Source organism: Globicephala melas, chromosome 7, assembly GCF_963455315.2.
Source record: "Globicephala melas chromosome 7, mGloMel1.2, whole genome shotgun sequence".
Taxonomy (NCBI): domain Eukaryota; kingdom Metazoa; phylum Chordata; class Mammalia; order Artiodactyla; family Delphinidae; genus Globicephala; species Globicephala melas.
This window is the reverse complement of record NC_083320.1, coordinates 110563990-110583836: the sequence shown is the minus strand read 5'-3', so window position 1 is coordinate 110583836 and position 19847 is coordinate 110563990. Positions and strand designations below refer to the sequence as shown.

Below are 19847 nucleotides of genomic sequence, written 5' to 3'. Positions count from 1 at the left end.
TATATCATCCATATAATGTATTAAATATATTTCTTTATATTTCTGTCTTATATTATATATGGCTTGATCTACATATTTCTGACATAAGGTAGGGCTATTTTTCATGCCCTGTGGTAAAACTTTCCATTGATACCTCTGATATGGTCTAATAAAATTAGGAGAAGGCACACTAAATGCAAACCTTTTTCTGTCCTTCTCATGTAAGGGAATCGTAAAAAAACAATCTTGCAGGTCTATAACTATAATAGCATAATTTTCAGGGATGGCTACTGGAGAGGGAAGTCCAGGCTGTAAAGCCCCCATTGTTTCCATGGTTTTATTTATTACTCTAAGATCTTGTAATAGTCTCCATTTTCCTGATTTTTTCTTTATAACAAATATAGGAGTGTTCCAAGGACTATTAGAGGGTTCAATATGTCCTGCCGATAATTGCTGTTCCACTAATTCTTCTGCAGCTGCTAATTTCTCAGAAGTTAGGGGCCATTGTTCCACCCATACAGGTTCCTCTGAAAGCCACACTATAGGGTCAGCTGCTTTTAAAACAATGGCCCCCGTTATAAATTTGAATAGCCCACTCCATGTTTATCATATTTGGGCTCAGCAACCACAGGATATAATCTTCCCTCCTGATTTTTTCCTAGACCTTTATCTGGGTCATATCCCATTTTTAACATTTGTGAGGAGACCCAATCATCTGGACTATACAGGAGCATTCCCATCTGCATAAGTATATCTCTTCCCCAAAGGGAAATTGGCAGGCCAGGTATTACATAAGGACAAAAGGAGCCCGCTTGTTTATTGGTAGTATTCTCCCAGGTTAAAATCTGGGCACTCTTAGCTACTGCTGGAGCAGTTCCTAGACCTGCTAGCATATTGTCAGCATGCTGGGTGGGCCAGCTGCTAGGCCAATCTTTTCCTGCTATGCAGGAAGAATCTGCACCTGTATCTAACAATCCCTGAATATTCTTTCCATTAACTTTTAAAGTTTTTAAAGGCCTGCTTTTGGTAATTTCTTGAATCCAAAATACCATATCACTGGAGCCAAATCCTTTCTCATTTCTTGCTTCCTGAACAACATTCTTTCCTGTTTTATAATATGGTAATAATAACAACTGTGCTATTCTTTGTCCTACATAAATTTGTTGTGTTTTATTAGAGGGAGCCACCATTATATAAATTTCTCCTGTATAATCAGAGTCAATTACTCCAGGCAAAACTGTTAAGCCAGATAAGGAAGTTGAACTCCTACCAATAATTAAACCCATTACTCCTGGGGGCAATGGACCTTTAATCCCAGTTGGTATTTTTACGACTGGAGAGTCAGGAGTTAATATTGTTGCGGAGGTGGCACAGAGGTCCAATCCTGCGCTGCCTGGGGTGGCCCTAAACAATTCATCGATTCCCCTGAGGGAAGAAAGGGATTGAGCGTGTGGTGAATGGCCCCTATTGTTTGTTGGGCCCGGGGTTGGGCCCGAAGTAAGTTTCCCGAATTAGTTCCAGCAGGTGTACTTGGAAAAACAGGTGCAGGAAATATTGGCATCTGAGCTCCAGCCTGAGGCACTGCAGAAACCCCACTAGGGGGAAGAATGTGTCCGTCCTTGTGATATTTACTCCGACACAATTTAGTCCAATGGTTTCCTTTCCCACATCTTTGGCAAGGAGTCTTTGGAACCCCATCATTACCAGAAGATATCATTCTAATAGGACTTGCTGAAGGTATATTTTTATTAGGACATTCCCTACTAAAATGACCTGCGCCTCCACAAGCAAAACAATTATTTCCTTTTGGCCCCTTAAAGTTTTTTGTTTTTTGAACCATATTCATCACGCATTGAGGAAGTGTTTCTCCCTTTAGGGCAGCTGCCAAAGCAATCCCTTGCATATAGGAGGGACCAACGTCAGAACATTGTTTAATAAAATCTGAAATACTTCCAGTTTTTCTAATAGGGCGAATCAGGTTCTGACAAACAGGATTGGGATTTTCAAAGGCTAGTTGTTTAGCCAACATATTAGCTGCATCCTCATCAGTTATCACTCGGTTTATCTCTATTAGCAAGCGAGAAACAAAATCCTCATATGGCTCCTCAGACTTTTGTCTTAAATCTGTCAAAGCAGAGGCCTTTCCTGGAGTCAAAGGCAAAGACTTCCAGGCATTCACGGCACACATAGTTACTTGCCATAAGGCCTCCTTTCCCATATGCATCTGCTGTTGGGTTGAGTCATATTCTCCTTGACCTAATAACATATCTTTAGTAATATTAAATTTATCCCATTTCTTATTTAAAGCATTTTGTATAGCCACCTGTTCCTCATATTCTGCCTTCCAAAGTAAATATTGTCCCCCCGATAAACAGGCCTTTGTAACCTGAATCCAGTCATATGGAGTCATCCATCTATTTGCCAAGGCATCTATAAGAGTCATAGTATAAGGTGCCAACGGTCCATAATCTACACAGGCCTTTTTAAGTTCTTTTAAAAGTTTTAGAGGCAAGGGTTCCCAATATATATCATCATCATCATCAAAACCGTCCTCAAAAATGACTGGAAAACAGGCTGCAAAAGCATAATCATCATCCTCATCGTTTATTCTCCTATGCTTTTTATTTTTGCCTTGATTATTATTAAAAGGTAGTGGAGGTGGTGGGCCCTTGGCCTTAAAAGGTGGTGGAGGCGGTAGGCCCCCAACATTTAAAATTGAATGCCCTGACCTTTTTAAAGGGGGAACTGAAGAACTTAGAGGTGCCGGTGGGGCGGTCGGTAAACGACCCAAAGGGCGCATATCCTGTAATTTAGGCCTATTTTTCTTAGTTTCTTGCATAGAAAAAGCACCATGGGGTTCATATTTCCTTCTCTCATATTCATATGCAGCAGCATCTAAATCATCCTGATCTGCAGAAGGCAATTCATCATCAAAAGAAGGGTTCTTTAACAAATTAAACTTATTATCAGTAGGTGACTCATTTTCTTCCTCTGAGTCCTTGTCATCAAGGTTGCAGTCTTTTAAAGTTGCAGCCAAAACCTTAGTATCTTTTAATGTTTTTGGGGAAAGTAACGGAGTACATTCATCCATTACTTCTGTAGGATATTTATATGGGTTCTTTTGACCTTCAGGCAAGGGAGCAATGCTCTCTCTAATAAGGTTCCATAAAGTAAAAGTATCTACTGGAACCTTCTCAGGTCCAAAATGACTGTAATATACTTGCAAAGTTTGCCCCACCTTTTGCCAGGTTTCTATATTAACTGTTCCCTGTTCTGGAAACCATGGGCATTGTTCCTGTACAAACTGAAAAAACTGAGTTAATTGCTTATTAGTTACCTTAATTCCTCTTCCATTTATCATATGTTTAACTATATCAATAAATAAGAGCCTCTCTTTGGACTCAGCGTGTCCCATCTTGACACCGCCTTACTCACCTTCCTAACCAGTATTCTTAACTGGGGGTCTGCAGCACCCTACGGTGAGACTCCTATCCGTCTGAAAAAGAAATAATACTTACCCCTTCAGGTCCCTGTGCGGGCGCCACTTGCCGGGGACCAGCCCCAGCCGGACAGGTTTCGACCAAAGGGGAGACGGAGTCGGCGTGGACAGAGCACAAGACACCTCAAAGGATGCAAGGCTCTGACAAATTTATTCTCCTGATTTCAAAGTATTTATACTATAAAGTAATCTCATTTTCAAATTCAACATCCTCATTCCCACGCCAAAAACTCCCCCATATAGGCCACAAAACAAAGGTAATTTACATCAGCAGATTAATCAAAACAAATTAGGTAATTTTCCCATCGCCCAGAGTCTCTTTCATCTTCTGTGGTTAGGTACACCTTGGTCACATCTACGTCAGGAACTCTGTTTGTTCTTCTCAGGAGATTAAAGTGTTCTTGTACCTGCACATTCTGCTCAATCAAGCCATTATTCTGTTAATACTTAAAAACAATAATACAACATTTCATCCACAGATTTTCTCACCCTATCATTATAATCAAAACAATGTACATTATTTTTTATACTTCTAAAAGGCCTTGGGAAGTTATAAACAGCTGCCATATAGCCTATTCTATTTAATATTAAATTCTATTTAGTATTGAATAAACCCACCGTTGCATAAAACCTCGCCACCATACCCAGGTATTTCCCAACATGTTTATAACTCCACTGGGAGGCCATAACTCTTGCAATTCTTCTTTTAAAATCAAAAGCTACTGCAAAAATATTCCCACCATTGTATTTCCCCAACAAATATAATCATTAAAGAAGCCGAAGTAGCTACAATTCTTCTCTTGGTTTTTACCCTAACTTGGGGTTTTTCTTAAACCCCTGCATTAAAACTATACATTTTTCCCAACACCAATAACAATCCTACAAAAATCACCTTAGGCAAAGGCAGGGGAAAACAAGGGGAATCACACAGAGCAAAGCTTTGCTTCCACACAGAGGAAAGCTGTGGTCCACGGAGAAAATGGGAAACAAAGCCCTGCTGCGGCGGGAGAGCAGTTGCCATTGGCCAGGTCTCTTATCTGCTACCTGGGTTCCCATCTGAGCTGGGCGTGGGAAGCGAAGCAGCCATGGGGACAAGTTGGGGGGGTGAGGGTCTGTGCCCCACCTCTGTTGGCCCCCAAGTTCTCTCCTGATGGCCCCTCTGCGACTGTGCCTGTCTTAGGTTGTTCCTTCCCTGAGGAATCTTACCCGTCTCTGGCTAACCAGCCATCCTCCGGGGCCAAGCAGGGAGATGTGAGGTGTGCGAGTGAGCGAGGTGCAGCGCCCCCAGAGAAGATCAGTTCTCTGTCACCTTGGTAGCCCATGCCCCCGTGGCCTCCACGCCCAGCACCTGCCCTGGGATTCCCTCGCCAACTGGCGGGGCCCCGGCTCTGATCACATGTCTTCGGGAACCCAGGTTTCTCCTCCAGAGAGGGCCCAGCTTACAGCACTGGGCAAGAGAGACCAATTACACGGCACCAGCCACCAGGAGGGAGCTGCTCTTCATGGAACAACAGGGTAGGGGGAGTGTAGAAAACCCTGTGTTCAGGAAGCTTTGCAAACGAGAGCTTTGCTTTTCCATTTTTATGTCCAACAGCATCAGCTTTGCAGAGGAGAGCTTTGCTTCTCCATATTTATACCCGATAGCATCAACTTTGCTTGATACTATGGGTCTCGTCTGTGCTGTGACTCAAAGGCACTTCCTATATGGCTCCCGACACTGAGGGAGTTCATCAATCTTATACCTACCTTACAAGAAATGTTGAAAGGAGCTCCTCTTCCAGAAAGGCAAAAGTATACAAAACTATGAGTATGGTGATAAATAGACAGAATCAGAAAATTACAACTCTTCATCAGAATATGTTTTTAAACATTTTCTTGTAGCATAAAAATTAAAGAGGGGGAGAAGCAGAAAAAAATAACTATAGCTACTTCAATTTGGTAACAAACACACAACATAAAAATAGATAATTTTAGACAACAAACACAAAGGGGGAAGAGGATGGAACCTGAACAAGTAAATGAAGATACAAAGCTATCAGGAGAAAAAGGAATATTTGATCTATGAGATGCTTTATACAAACCTCATGGTAACCACAAAACATAAATCTGGAGCAGAGACACAAAACATAAAGAAGAGGAAACTGAGAAAAATTTCATAGAAAATCATCAAACCAAAGCAGCAGATAGAAATACAAGGAAAAAGAAATAATGCAGATACAGAGAAACCAGAAAACAAAGCACAAAATGGTAGAACTAAGTCCTCATCTATCAGTATTCACCCTAAATGTAAACGGTGTGAATTCCCCAATCAGAAGACACAGAGTGGCCAGATGGATTAAAAAAACAAGCCCCAACTAATGCTGCCTCCAGGAGACTCACCTCAGCTCAGAAGAAAAACATAGGCTCCAAGTGAAGAGATGGAAGATGATACTCAAAGCAAACTGCAGTCAGAAGAACCAGGTGTAGTCATACTCATATTAGACAAAATAGACTTCATGTCAAGAAAGGTAACATGAGAAAAAAATAGACAATTCATCAAGAAGACATAACAGTGATTAATATACATGCACCTAACATAGGAACACAAAAATATTCGAAACAATTGTTAACAGACTGACAGGGAGAAATTGACAGCAGCACAATAATAGTAGGGGACTTTAATACTCCACTCACATCAGTGAATAAATTATCCAGACAGAAAGTCAATAATACAGCGGCCTTAAATGAAACAGAGCAGATGGACTTAATAGATTTATACAGAACATTTCATCCAAATGCAGCATAATACACATTCTTCTCAAGTGCACATGGAACATTATCAAGAATAGTACATGTGTTGGGGTACAAAACAAGTCAAAATAAATTTAAGAAGACTGAAATCATATCAAGCATCTTTCCTGATCACAAGGGTATGAAACTAGAAGTCAACTACAAGAGGAAAGCTGGAGAAATCACAAATATGTGGAGGCTTAGCAACATGCTACTGAATAACTATTGACTCAAAAAGGAAATCAAAGGAGAAATAAAAATTTACCTGAAGACAAATGAAAATAAAAATATGATACCAAAATCCATGAGATAGAGAAAAAACAATACTAGGAGGGAAGTTTATAGCAATATAGGTCTACCTCAAGAAACAAGAAGAATCTCAAGTAAACAATCTAACCTTATACCTAAAGGAACTAGACAAAGAAGAATGAAGCCCAAAGTCAGTAGAAGGAAAGAAATAATAAAGATCAGAGCAGAAATAAATGAAATAGAACTAAAACGATCAATGAAAATAAGAGCTGGGTCTTCAAAAAGATAAACAAAATTGACAAAACATTAGCTAGGTTCACTAAGAACAAAAGAAATAAAGTTCAGATAAATAAAATCAGAAATGAATGAGGAGAAATAACAATGGATACCACAGAAATACAAAAGATTATGAGAATATGATGAACAGCTATGCACTATATGAACAAACTGGACAACCTAGAAGAAATGGACAAATTCTTAGAATCATACAGTCTTCCAAGACTGAATCATGAAGAAATAGAAAATCTGAATAGATTGATCACTAATAAAGAGATAGTAATAGTAATCAAAAACCTCCCCCAAAACAAAAGTCCAGGACCAGATAGTTTCATAAGTGAATTCTAGTAAACATTCAATGAAAATTTAATACCTATACTTCTCAAACCATTACAAAAAAATTGAAGAGGAGGGAACACTTCTTAACTCATTTCAAAGGACAATTTTTTGATACCAAAACCAGTCGAAAAATAAAATAAAATTACAGGCCAATATCTCTGATGAACACAGATGCAAAAATCCTCAACCAAATATTAGTAAACCAAGTACAACAATACATTAAAAGCTCATATACCATGATCAAGTGGGATTTATCACAGGGATGAAAGAATGGTTTAACATCCGCAAATCAATCAACACGATACACCACATTAATAAAATGAAGGATAAAAAACATATAATCATCTTAATAGATGCAGAAAAAGCATTTAACAAGATTCAATACCCATTTATGATAAAAACTCTCAATAAAGTGGGTATAGAAGGATCATACCTCAACATAATAAAGGCCATACATGACAAGCCCACAGTGAACATCATACTCAACAGTAAAAAGCTGAAAGTGTTTCCTCTAAAATCAGGAACATGACAGGGATGCCCACTGTCACCACTCTTATTCAACATAGTATTAGAAGTTATAGGCAGAGCAATTATCAAGAAATATAAATAAAAGACGTCCAAATTAGAAAGGAAGATGTAAAACTGTCACTATTTGCAGTTGGCATGATATGATATATAGAAAATCCTAAAGACTCCCCCCAAAAATCTACTAGAAATAATAAGTGAATACAGTGAATTTGCAGAACACAAAATCAATATACAAAATTCTGTAACATGTCTATACAATAACAATGAGCTAGCAGAAAGAGAAATTAAGAAAACAATCCTATTTGCAGTCACAACAGAAAGGATAAAATACCTAGGAACAAATTTAATCAAGGGGGTGAAAGACCTGTACACCTGTGGGTGGAGGCATGCTGGAGCATGCTGTGACCCTGTTCCAGTGGTGCTGGATGCCATGTTCAGGGGTGTATAGTACCACTAGGTCCAGGAGGGCATGATGTCTGGATCAGGATTCTGGGGTCTATAGCATCAACAACTGTATGCTACTTGTTGAACACCCTATGGGGAATCCACAGTAGCTGCAAAGGCTGTGAGGGTCCTCAGTGGCACTTCTAGGTCCAACAGCTAGGGACGAGCGCAGACAGTGGTAGAGGCCAGAGCTGGTGTTGTATATGTACACACAGCTGCAGGGGCCAGCCAGGGACAGCTGTGTATTGTTGGGGGCTGATTGCTGACACTCATGTGGTGGTGGGGGCAGGCCAGGCAGCAAGGGCTGGGGCCAAATTCACACACACGAGTAGCTGAGGGGCCCTTGATATGGGGCCCCTCAGCTACTACTACTAACCATACTACTGTGATGGTTGAGTCTCACCATCAGCACATGGCAGCACAATGCTGATGATGGGCATTGCCACGTGGGTGTCCAGCTGGAGGGGCTGGCTCTAGGTGAGTGCAGTGGCATACGCCAGTGACAGAAGGCAGGTCCTGATCTAGTCCCATAAGCTACTGTGACCGGCCTGGCTGCTGGCTGCACAGTCTCCTCCTGGATCATGCATACAGTGGAGGCTGATGAATGGTGTCAGGCCAGCTGAATGCAAGTCCACAGCTATAGGGACTAGCCTGGCACGTGCATATGGTGGTGGAGGACAGCTGTGAGGATCTAGGCTGGTGTCTTGCATTTGGGTAGTCACAGAGGCCTTGGCTGGCTTCCAGTGCAGTTCCCAGTCTCCAGTGGAGAGGGGTGGGATGGTAGCAGGGAGGGACTCAAGTGGCTGGTGTCAGCAAATACAAATACCTGTGGACCAGGAACCAGTGAAATCAGCAAGGTGTCTGCAGCAGCTGTGCTGACCCTTGGTTCTTTCTTCGGTGGTGAAATCTGCTGGGTTTGTGCGACTAGGTCACTGTGAACCACGATCACCCTTGCTGAGTGGCTGCTATTGGTAGCCTCACTTTTCTTCCTTGTTATTAGCCATCTCTATACATCTCAGCTTTGCCTGTCTGGGTTGAGTGATATGAAGGGACCTTTGTGCAGTGCTCTGAAAGGCTGAGGAAGCTTGTTGCTCACCTCACTCTTCCTTTCCCGGTGAGGGGAACACTTTCCAGTGGGGGTTTCCTCTTAGTGCTGAGCAATGTCGACTTGGAGTTGGGATGATGCAGGTCAAAAGAAGCTGTCTTCCTCCTCCTTCTGAGCAGTTATTTTCTGGTATTCAGGTGAACTGTGTTGCTGAAATTTCTAAAGTGGACTCCAGAGCTCTTCCAGAGCCATTTTTGTTGTGGATTGCTGTCGACTGCTGATCTTTGTGGAGAGCTGGAGGCTGGTGTCTCACATACTGCCATTTTGGTGCCGTCACTCCCGAACTGAAATGTATTTCTTCTCTTTTAGACGGTAGTTTCAGGCCACAGGGGTTTCATCTAATCTGAGTTTAGTTTTCAAAGATTTTTCTGTGCTACTGTGGGTCTGTCCCACACATGTACCACTCAGGGTGTAGTCTTACTTGTACTATGGTTTAAACATTATTTCAGTTCTCAAAACCTTTATGCTGGTTTGGTGTGTACCATGCATGTGTCACTCACTGGTGACGCTGAGACTAGTCTGGATTTATGTAAAGAATAATGGATGCCTTTCTCCTATCAGGGACCACCCCATTAATACTCTCAGACCACAGAGCTTTCTGTTCGAGTTTTAATTGCTCATCCTGCTGTACCGCCTCACGACTGGGCCTGTCATGGGGCAGGGGCATGAGAAAAAAATGTCATCCTCAATTCCATGAAGGTCACTTCTTTACATTTTAATTCTCTTACACATTTTTCCTGCTTTAGTTTACTTTTATTCGTTCTTAGGTAGCTGGATATGGATAGTCCTGAGGTGTTATGTGGATAGTCCTGAGATTTTCGTTGTGAGCAAGAAATATATGTTGTAATGTATTTACATGACCATAGCAGGCCTGGAAATTTTCTGGCTGCTGTTTAAATGTTCTCAGCAGTATTTCTAAGAGCAGATTTTTCTACTCTTCTTAGTACACAAGACTTCTTAAATATGTATGTCTATATCATCAGTTTTAGAATATTCTTATACATTCTGTCTTCAATTTTGCTTCCACCCCCTTCACTTGTCACTTAAGTCAGTCCATATTTTAGATTTTCTCACTGTATTCTCTGCTTTCTACCATTTCTTTTCTATTTTTCCTTACTTTTTTTTCCTCTTTGTGCTTCTTCCTGGGTAGTTTTTATTTCCCTTTTCAGCTGGATCTAAACATTTATGAAACTAATTCAATGAGCTTGTCATTTTAGTTATTCCATTTTTCATTTCTCAAATTTCTATTTGGTCCTTTTGAAAGTTCCTAATTCTGTGCTTAAATTTTCAACATTGTTATTTTTATTTATTTCAATAAATAAAGTATAAACTTTCTGTTTGGTTTGTTCCTATTGCTTGTCTCCTCATGTGCTTGCTTATTTTTAGTTATGTGACATATATTTTGTTAGTTCATTTGTAAAAATAATTTGAGGCCTAGGATGGTGTTATATTCTTCCAGAGAAGACCTGTATTTTTTAATTTTCCAAGTAATATGGAATAACTAAAGTCCAGTTGCAAGATTTGAGATTATTTAAAGCTGTGTTTCAGTCTCAGCTTACTTTCAGTTCATCCTTATTGCTAGAGTGTATTCCTTTAGTGTTCCCACCCGAATTGATGGGGTTTATCATGGCTCCATCTTGGCTGACTGTAAAACAAAAAAAAACAAACAAAAAACAACAAAAACCTTCTGTGAGTCACCTCTTTGAAATCAACAAACAGTCCCAGGGAAAAAGATGCCCCAAATTCTATGCTTACTTCCCTGGGCCCTCATTTTCCCCTAGACCATTGCATGGTAGTTCTTCACTATTTCAGTCTCCCCAATGTACTCAAGCAGCCTTTAAATATACCTTAATTTGCTTTTATGGTTGTCCTTAGTGGGAGCATATTACTTAGTGCACCATTGCTGCAGAATTCCTCAAGATTAATGTATAAACTGTGAGGTAAGTGTGTAGAATGAAGTGTATTGAAGATACACTTGAAAACCAATCACTTATTGTTTTATTCAGGGGTCAATGGTTGGTTAATGTTCCTCTTCTTTCCTTAACACGAAACCTTCCAAATTTTATGTGGACAAATAAAATATATAATTCCTGTTCCTTTTCAGCTACAAATGCCTAGAAGATACATGTGAGACTTCTGAGTCATTTTGTGGAAGAGATGGCCATGCCCCCTTCTTCTCCACCCCTTTTCATTGGCTGGAATGTGACTGTGGTGCTGAGCCCTCTCTCACCATTTGGAAAAAGCCATGCTCTAGAGATGCTGTGAAACCATTGTACTGGCCCTAAGCCACATACCCAGCTGTAGCATGAGAGAGGATGCATTTTTATTCTATTCGAGCCATTGCAGGTGGAGACTTCTTGTTTACAGTCTGATCTGTACCTTGATTAATATAAGATTTATTACTGAGTGTGTTGCTGCTAAATAAAACCAAATACATGCACATGTAGCATTGCCTTAGTGCAGGTAACCTGTAGAAACTGGAGACAACAAGAAATGGATTCCCTGATGGAGTTTCCTGAAAGGTTGGCAGGGTTGGCAACGCTGCCAATACCTTGATGTTAGCCTTGTCAGATATTCCAGGCTTCTGACCTCCAGAACATTAAGATAATAAAGTTGTGTTGTTTTTCAGTCACTACATTTGTGATAACTTGTTAGAGCAGCATACAAAATGAATAAACTGAAGTAGGATTCAGACCCACAACATGCTAACTCCTTGTTAAATCATTTCTTCCATTTTATGACCTTCATTATGTCATAGAAAATCATTTCACAAAACTGTTTCTTGCAAAACGTGGGAAGGGAGACCACAATTCTGACAGGGCCTGCTGATGAAACTCAGAATGTTGAAAGAAGAATAATCTGTTTCTTGCCATATTCACCAAAGCTTTCAAGGAAGACAAAATTGAGCCTTTGAAGAAATATCTCTGAAGAAGGACCTTTTCAGTCAATAGGTTGTGGCTTCAAGCCATTAGGTAGTAGTTCCTGTTATAAACCCTCAGCTAGACAATGGGGCTATCACTGTGGCATAAATCAGATAAGGGATTCTAATTCCCATCAAGCCTATGGCTTCAGATGACATTAAGACAGGTATCATTGAGAGACAGAGAGAGGGAAAGAGAGAAAGAGAGAGGAAGAGGAAAACCATTAATTAAAAACCAGATGTTTCAAGACTGGAAACTATATTTAGAAGGGATCTCTTTGTCTGTAGATGCAAATAAAGTAGATGCATAAACAATGTCTGAAGGAATTGATTTCAGAAGCAATTCCAAGTCTGGCCTTAAATCTCCAGGATACAAACATTCACCTCCAGGAAACAGCCTATGAAAGGTAAACAGTCACCAAAAAGGGCCTTGTCTCCAATGTCCATTTCCTACTAGGGTGTGGAGAATAATAAACCAAGAACAACTTCTCAGAGGGCAAACCTTGGCATGGCTAGATGGGCATTTCTTTCCACTGATAAGGCAGCAAGTGATTGTGATTCCTGAACACTGTGATCCCTGCAGTAACTGGATGGGGACTTGGGTTATGTTCCTTGCAGAGGGAATGAGTATGGTATCTGATGGGAACAAGAGTATTCATGGGTAGTTGAGTGTTCAAAGAGGTGGACTGACCCCTATGTCCATAACAGAACTCTTGACTTCCCTGAGCCCCTGTTGCCCTTGCAGATAGGCATGGCCACCTAACAACGTTCTGATCAACCATGTGAGTATTTGTGCTCTCTCCTTCCTTTCTTCTCCACCAGCTTACAGCTAGGATGTGGCTAAGGTTCTGAGCCACCCTGGGCTTTGTGAATGAGTGCAATGTCTTAGGCCTGGCAGAGATCCAGGAAAGGAGCCTGGGGTTCAGCACCTGTGATCCATCACACTTGCCATGGACTGACTCTTCCCACTGTGACTCCATAGAAAATAAATTTCTGCCTTGTTTAAGCAACTCAGCTTTGAAGTCTCTTGTGACAGTAACCACGTTTGTCATATAACAGTATCTACAAATCAACATATGTTGCCTGCTTTTGATTCAGCAATGAAGAAAATAGTTAAATTTGGGAATACATAAAACTGTGGACACTAAATGTATGTTTTTAGTCAGCATCCTCTTCCAAGAAATGGGCAGTGAGTATAAAATTCTGCTCTCCCACATAAAAGTACCCTGGCTGTCTGGTAGAAAGGTGTTTATATGACTTTTTAGAATGAGGATGAAGATGAAAAGATATTTCTTCCTGATACTGAAAATGTCAGCAAAAGCCATTTATATGGTTTTAAGAGGTTTGTTCAGGTACTATATCACATCAGTAGATTGAGTAGCTTGAAAGCCTCAAACTATCACTTTTAGAGCTGAAGAAGCTTTAAAGTTCAAGATGATCAGATTTTTGTAAGAAGACTAAAATGTGGTCCAAACTGATCAGTCATTGGGTTTGACTCATTCTCAGCACTTAATGTTTCCTTTGATCTTCTGATAAAGAAATTAAGGATGTCTTATAGGGAATATTTAAAAACCATATCCAATTCCTTCAGCAGATCAAGGAAATGAAGACTATTGCTTAATGTAATAACACAAGGGGACTAAAAATTAACCTCCTACTTTATTTCAATCTCCAAGCTCCCTTTGTAGTGTCTGATGAAATTCTCAGAATAATTTTTTAGGAATGGGTTTTACTTAACGTCGAGCAGATGAAAATTAGGGTGTGTGTGTGCATGCACGTGTAAGGCACCATCATATTTAACCTAATTACAGGGGGGGCATGTTATTACCTTTTCCCTCTAGAAGTAAGCCCCTTCCTATATTTTATGCTTAAATTTTCCTTACTATTTCCTCATAATTTTATTTTAAAAAAAGCTGTACCTCTACATAATATGTTGTTTTGTTTGCCATGTCATGGTTTAAACTTTGTATACATGGAAGCATACTGCATATTACAAAACTTCTCAATTTTTAAAAAAATATTATGTTCCTTAGATTTGTATGAGTATTCAGTTGTGACATATTGGCTAGCATTCAGTTTATTTCCAGTTCTTTGCTATTACAAGTAGTGCAATTGTGCATTCCTTTATACCTCCTTGTACACGTATTCCAGGGTCTCTCTAGGGAGTAGGATCGATGGGTCATAGACAGTGATGGTGCACATTTTTAACACTAACAGATTATGACAAGTAGTTTTTCAAAGAGGCTGAACAATTCGCACATCCACCAGCAACGCATGAGGGTTCTTCATACCTTTGACAAAATTTGGTATTGTCAGACTTTTCAATTTTGTTTCTAAGCTGGTGGATATTAAAAGGCATCTCATTATGGTTTCAATTTACATTTACTAATGGGGTTACTGTTTTTTGGCCAGTTGCTTTCTACTTTGAAGGCCTTGTTTGGGTCTTTTCATCTTTTGGTGTCTTTACTGGTTGTTTTTATTTTTTAGTTAATTTATAAGAGCTCATCTTCCAGTCCATGGCTTGCCATTTAACTTACTTTCTGAAATATTTATATTTATGTGATAGAATTTACATATTTTTATCTTTAGGTTTTGCACTTTTAAAATTCTTATTTAAGGAATTCCAACTCCCCTGCCCCAAGATGAAGATATAATCTTTCAAATTATTATATTGCCTTTAATATGTAAGTCTTTTATCCATCTGGAATTGTGCAGATGATGCAGCATGGAAGGAGCGTTTGTCATGTGATACAGAGGTCCAGCTTATTTTTCTATATGGATAATCAAATGGATCAGGACCATTTATTAAGAACTCCATCTTTTCCTCATGGTTCTCCCATAAAACAAGTTTTCCTATATGATGATGTCTGTTCTGATCGTCCAATTGTCCATTCTTGTTTACACTCTATAAATTATTATAGTATTTAAGTTTTCATATGTTATTCTTCAGTAGTACTTAGATTATTCTTAGGATTCTGTATTTCCATTTAAATTTTAAAGCTAACCTTTCAGGGTATACACATACGCACACACCCAAAACAACTTCAATATGTTGATGGATTTTCCTTGAATTTGTTTATTAATTTAAGGATGATTTGCATCATTTGAAGTTGAGTTTTCTTATTTTTGAACACGATATGAATTTTTATTTATCCAAATTTTATTAATATATGTCAGTAAATTATATATACATATTTTCCATTACATCTTACACTTCTTTTGTTAGATTTTTCCCCCTGATTAAATATTCCTGGTAAATTGAAACTCTTTTTACTATGCAAAAGGATTCATCCTTAAAATCTATTGTCTTCTTTAGCTACAGTTTAAGCACCTTTCTTTTGTGCTTATATTTTTTGGATGCTATTGTAATCAGGTCTTTTAATATATATATATATATATTCTACTTATTTTTTTGCTATGTAAAGATATGCAATTGATTTTGTATATTGATTTTATATCTAGCAACATTGCTAAAATAACTTCATTTATTCTAGTATTTTATCCTAGAATATTTGGGGATTTACTAAATGAACAATTAAAAGACAGATGCATAATGACAGTTTTGTTACTTTTACAATATTAAAGTCTTTGATATCTATTTTCATTTTACTCAACTTGCCAAGATATTTAGTACAATTAAAAAAATAAAATGTAATGATACTGAAAATCTACTTTCTAATAATAAAGGAAAGCTTTCACACTTTTGCTGTGTATAAAATATTTGTTGTATATGTTTAAAATAAACTTTTAGCTTCAGAATAGGTCTAGATTTACAGAAAAATCGTTTTGATAGTACAAAGAATTATCATATATCCCACATCCAGGTCCCCCAGTTGCTAACATCTTATATTAGTTTCACCTGTATCACTCATAGTGGCTCAGGCTTTGTTTTTCATTACCTTTGCACTTTTGCGGAGGACTGGTCAGGTATTTTGTAGAATGTTCTCCAGTTGGGATTTGTCTGATATTTTTTCTCATGATTAGATTGGTGTTTTTAGAAGGAAAACCACAGAAGCAAAGTGCTATTCTCATCACATCATATACAGAGTACTATTGACACACTTTATCATCGTAACCTATTGTTGATGCTGACCTTTGGAACCTGACTGAGGTAGTGGTTGCTCAGTTTCTCTGTTGTAAACTTCCTCTACCTCTTTCCATGCTGTACTTCTTGGGAAGAGGTCACAATGCATAGTCTACACAGAAGAACTGAAGGATTATGCTCTACCTCCTTGAGATAGAAATATTTACATAAATTACTTGAACTATTTTTGCAAAATTGATTTTTCTATTATTCCTAATTTATTTATCCTATCATTTTTAAAATATCAGTATATGGGTATTTATTTTACACTTTGGGCTATAATCCACTAGGTACTTTTTAAATTTTGTTATTCAAATTATTCAAAGTTTAGTTATGGGAGTTCTATGAGTTGGTTTCTGGTATCAATTTGACATATCCCCATGAGTGTGTGTGTGTGTGTGTGTGTGTGTGTGTGTGTTTATCACTTACTTTCTGGCCACTACAAGATGCTATAGGCTCATTTGGTACTTTCCCTGTCCCAGCCCTAGAATCAGACATTTCTCCAAGGAACCTTGGTTCCTTTTATTAAAGAATGGCATTAGAAACCAACATGTGGGCCCTAGGTGTACTCATTTCTGTGTGTTTTGTCATTGTTTATAGACCCTCAGCTGACAGATCAAGTAAATATATGGGTATATACTAATATATATATATATATATATATATATACACACACACATATATAACATACCCATCTGAATCTATTTTAAGCTAAACATCAGTTCATATTGATTTTTCCAACTCTAACTCACTATAACATGCATTATTCTATTATTCTAATCATTCTGTTCTCTCCTCGCTTATTTGTAATTCTCATTCAAACCTGAGAAACCTGACTCTCACCACCTGCCATGCATTCATTCAGTTGTTCAACTCTAGAAGAGTGGTATCAGATTTTTAATTCATTCCTACATGGTAAATATCTTTATCAACTGGAGTAAGGTGTACAGTTGTATTGTTTCATTTGCCTTTAGTCTTAGACACACCATTCATTTTCAAAAGGAACTTGGTCAGCACCTTTTCCTGCCACCCTCTTTAGTAAGGTTGTTTCATTCATCTGAATACAGTTGCAGTATTTTGTCACATTTTGCTTTCTATCTTGGATTCTCCCAACCTCCTAAATCATTTTTTTTAATTTGCATAGGAATATTTCCTTGTGCTGTAAAATTCTATGGGTTTTGACAAATGTAGTTCATATATCCACATTAGAATATCACACAGAGTAGTTTCAGCTTTCAGAACATCTGTGCTTCATCTGTTCAAGCCCCCCAACCCCAAAACAAAACAAAGCAAAATCTGAAAACCACTGATCTGTTTACCATCTCTAGCTTTTGCCTTTTCCCGAATGTTGTGTAAATGGAATCTTACAGTATATGGCCTTTTCATTTAGCAAGATGAAGTTAAAATTCATCTCTTTTTGCATATATTGCTAGCCTATTCCTTTTTATAAATTTTTGAATAGTATTTTACCCTATGACCTCACCACACTTTGATTATTCATTTACCGAAAGACATCTTGGTTGCTTCCAGTTTTTGGTAATTATGAATAAGACTCCTATAAACTTTTGCTTGCTGGTTTTTGTGTGAATATAAGTTTTAACTCAATTGAGCAATGACTAAGAATACAATTGCTGAATTCTATTGTATGTTTAGCTTTGTAAGAAACTGCTGTATTATCTTCCATAGTGGTTGTACCATTTTGTATTTCCACCAGCAATGAATAAGAGTTCTGTTGCTGCACATCCTTGCCAACAATTAATACTGTCAATCAATATTTTTGTAGTTCAGCCATACTAATAGATGCATGATGGTATTGCATTGTTGTTTGAATTTAAAATTCCCTAGTTATAAATGATGTGAGCATTTTTTCACATACATAATCATCATCTAAAAATCTTTGGTGAGATGTATGTTTAATATTTTTTGCACATTTTTCAATTAGGTTGTTTGGGTTTTTTTGTTGTTTCTTAGTTTATACATCTTCAATAGATTCCTTAATTTTTTCTTTATTTATTTTTTTTTACTGAATGGATTCTGAATTTGCCAAAAGGTTTTGGTTTATGTAAACTATTGAGTTAATTATATAATAAATTTCCTTCCATCTGAAAGTGTAATGTATTATATTAATTGATTTGTTAATGAAAACTAAAATTGCATTTCTGGAATAATTCTAACTTGACGTATTACCTTTTTATACATTGCTGGATATAGATCAATTATTTTATTTAGATTTCAAAATATATTTTCATTAGAAAAATTAGTATCTCTACTGGTTATAGATATTTTTAGGTTTATTCCTCACTTTTTGTGTCAGTTTTGGTAGGTAACATATTGCTAGAAATTTGTCTATTTTATCTAAATTAAAGCTTATATATAATGACATGAAATTTGTCAACATATCCTTTTCTTAAGGTCTTTTTTACACATTTTCTCTTTATCTTTATGTCCCTTTTTATTGGTAATATCATTTACATATACTGTTCTCTTTCTCTTTGGTCAGACTCACCAGAGGTTTAATGATTTTTCTGGTTGTTTTCAAAGAACACACTTACGAAGTTGTTGATTCTATTGTATGCTTTCTTTTTATATAAATACTTTATGCTCTAATATTTACATTCTCTTCCTCCTATCTCCTTTGTATCTTTTTTTGGTTATTTTTCTAAGTTTTAAATTAGAAAGTTATTTTATTGTAACCTTTTCTTATACTATAACATTTAATGTTAAAAGTCTTTATTTCTCACAAGATTTGAAACATAATATTTTATGTTATGTCTAAATTTTTAAATTTTCATTATTATTTTAGTTGACTTGCAATTTCTTTAAAAGTATGTTTCTTAATTTCCAAATGTATGAGATTTTAAAGCTACTTTTATTAGGCACTTCTGACATATTCATTTTGATCTGAGAGTATACTTAGTATACATGGGGGGGGTCATCTATGACAGAATGATGCTGTGTAATAAACTTCTCCCAAACTAAGTGGTTTATAATAATAAGCTTTTATTGAGCTTATGGGTCTGCAGGTTAGCTGAGAAGTTTTGTTGGTCTTGACTCAACTTTCTCACATTTCTGGAGGTTAGTTGGTTGTCTTTTTATTTAGAATGATCTTCACTTGGATCACTAGGCTGATTCCTCTCTAGCCCACATATATTTCATATTCAAGCATGTTCTCATGGTGATGGCAGTTGGCAAGAAAGAATGTGGAAATATACCAAAATAAGGCACAGTATCAGCCCACATTAAAGTGGGAGTGAACTGCAGTTCTCCTCTTTACTAAGAGGAATGGCAAAAGATACAGGGAGGGGTGAACTATTAGCCTATTAATACAATCAATCTACACAATAAGTTATCAATCTTATAAATATGTTTAAAGCTTGCTTTATAAGTAAGTGATCAATTACTATAAATGCCTCATGATTTTTAAAAAATATTGTATAGTCTTTTTTTGGGATGTGTACAAAATTCAGAAATGCCTAGTATATCCTACTTTCTGAATGATCTTTTAAATGTATATAAAAAACATTTTTAAAATGATTTAAATTACTCCTTTTTAATTTTCCAGTTTGATTGAGATATAACTGACATAACATCATATAAATTTCAGGTATACAGCATAATGATTTGATATACGTATATATTGCAAAATAATTAGCAT

General features: G+C 37.4%; 1 protein-coding gene across 1 annotated transcript; it reads right to left on the bottom strand.

Moving 5' to 3' along the window:
* Positions 1-1327: 1327 nt before the first annotated feature.
* On the bottom strand, positions 1328-3394 carry LOC132597584 (endogenous retrovirus group K member 5 Gag polyprotein-like). The gene has a single exon (XM_060301540.2). It carries the CDS (start codon positions 3392-3394, stop codon positions 1328-1330), a length of 2067 nt encoding a protein of 688 aa, XP_060157523.2.
* Between the last annotated feature and the right edge of the window lie 16453 nt (positions 3395-19847).

Coding starts and splice junctions, on each gene's coding strand:
- LOC132597584 (XM_060301540.2), bottom strand. CDS start 3,394: ATGGGACACGCTGAGTCCAAAGAGAGGCTCTTATTTATTGATATAGTT.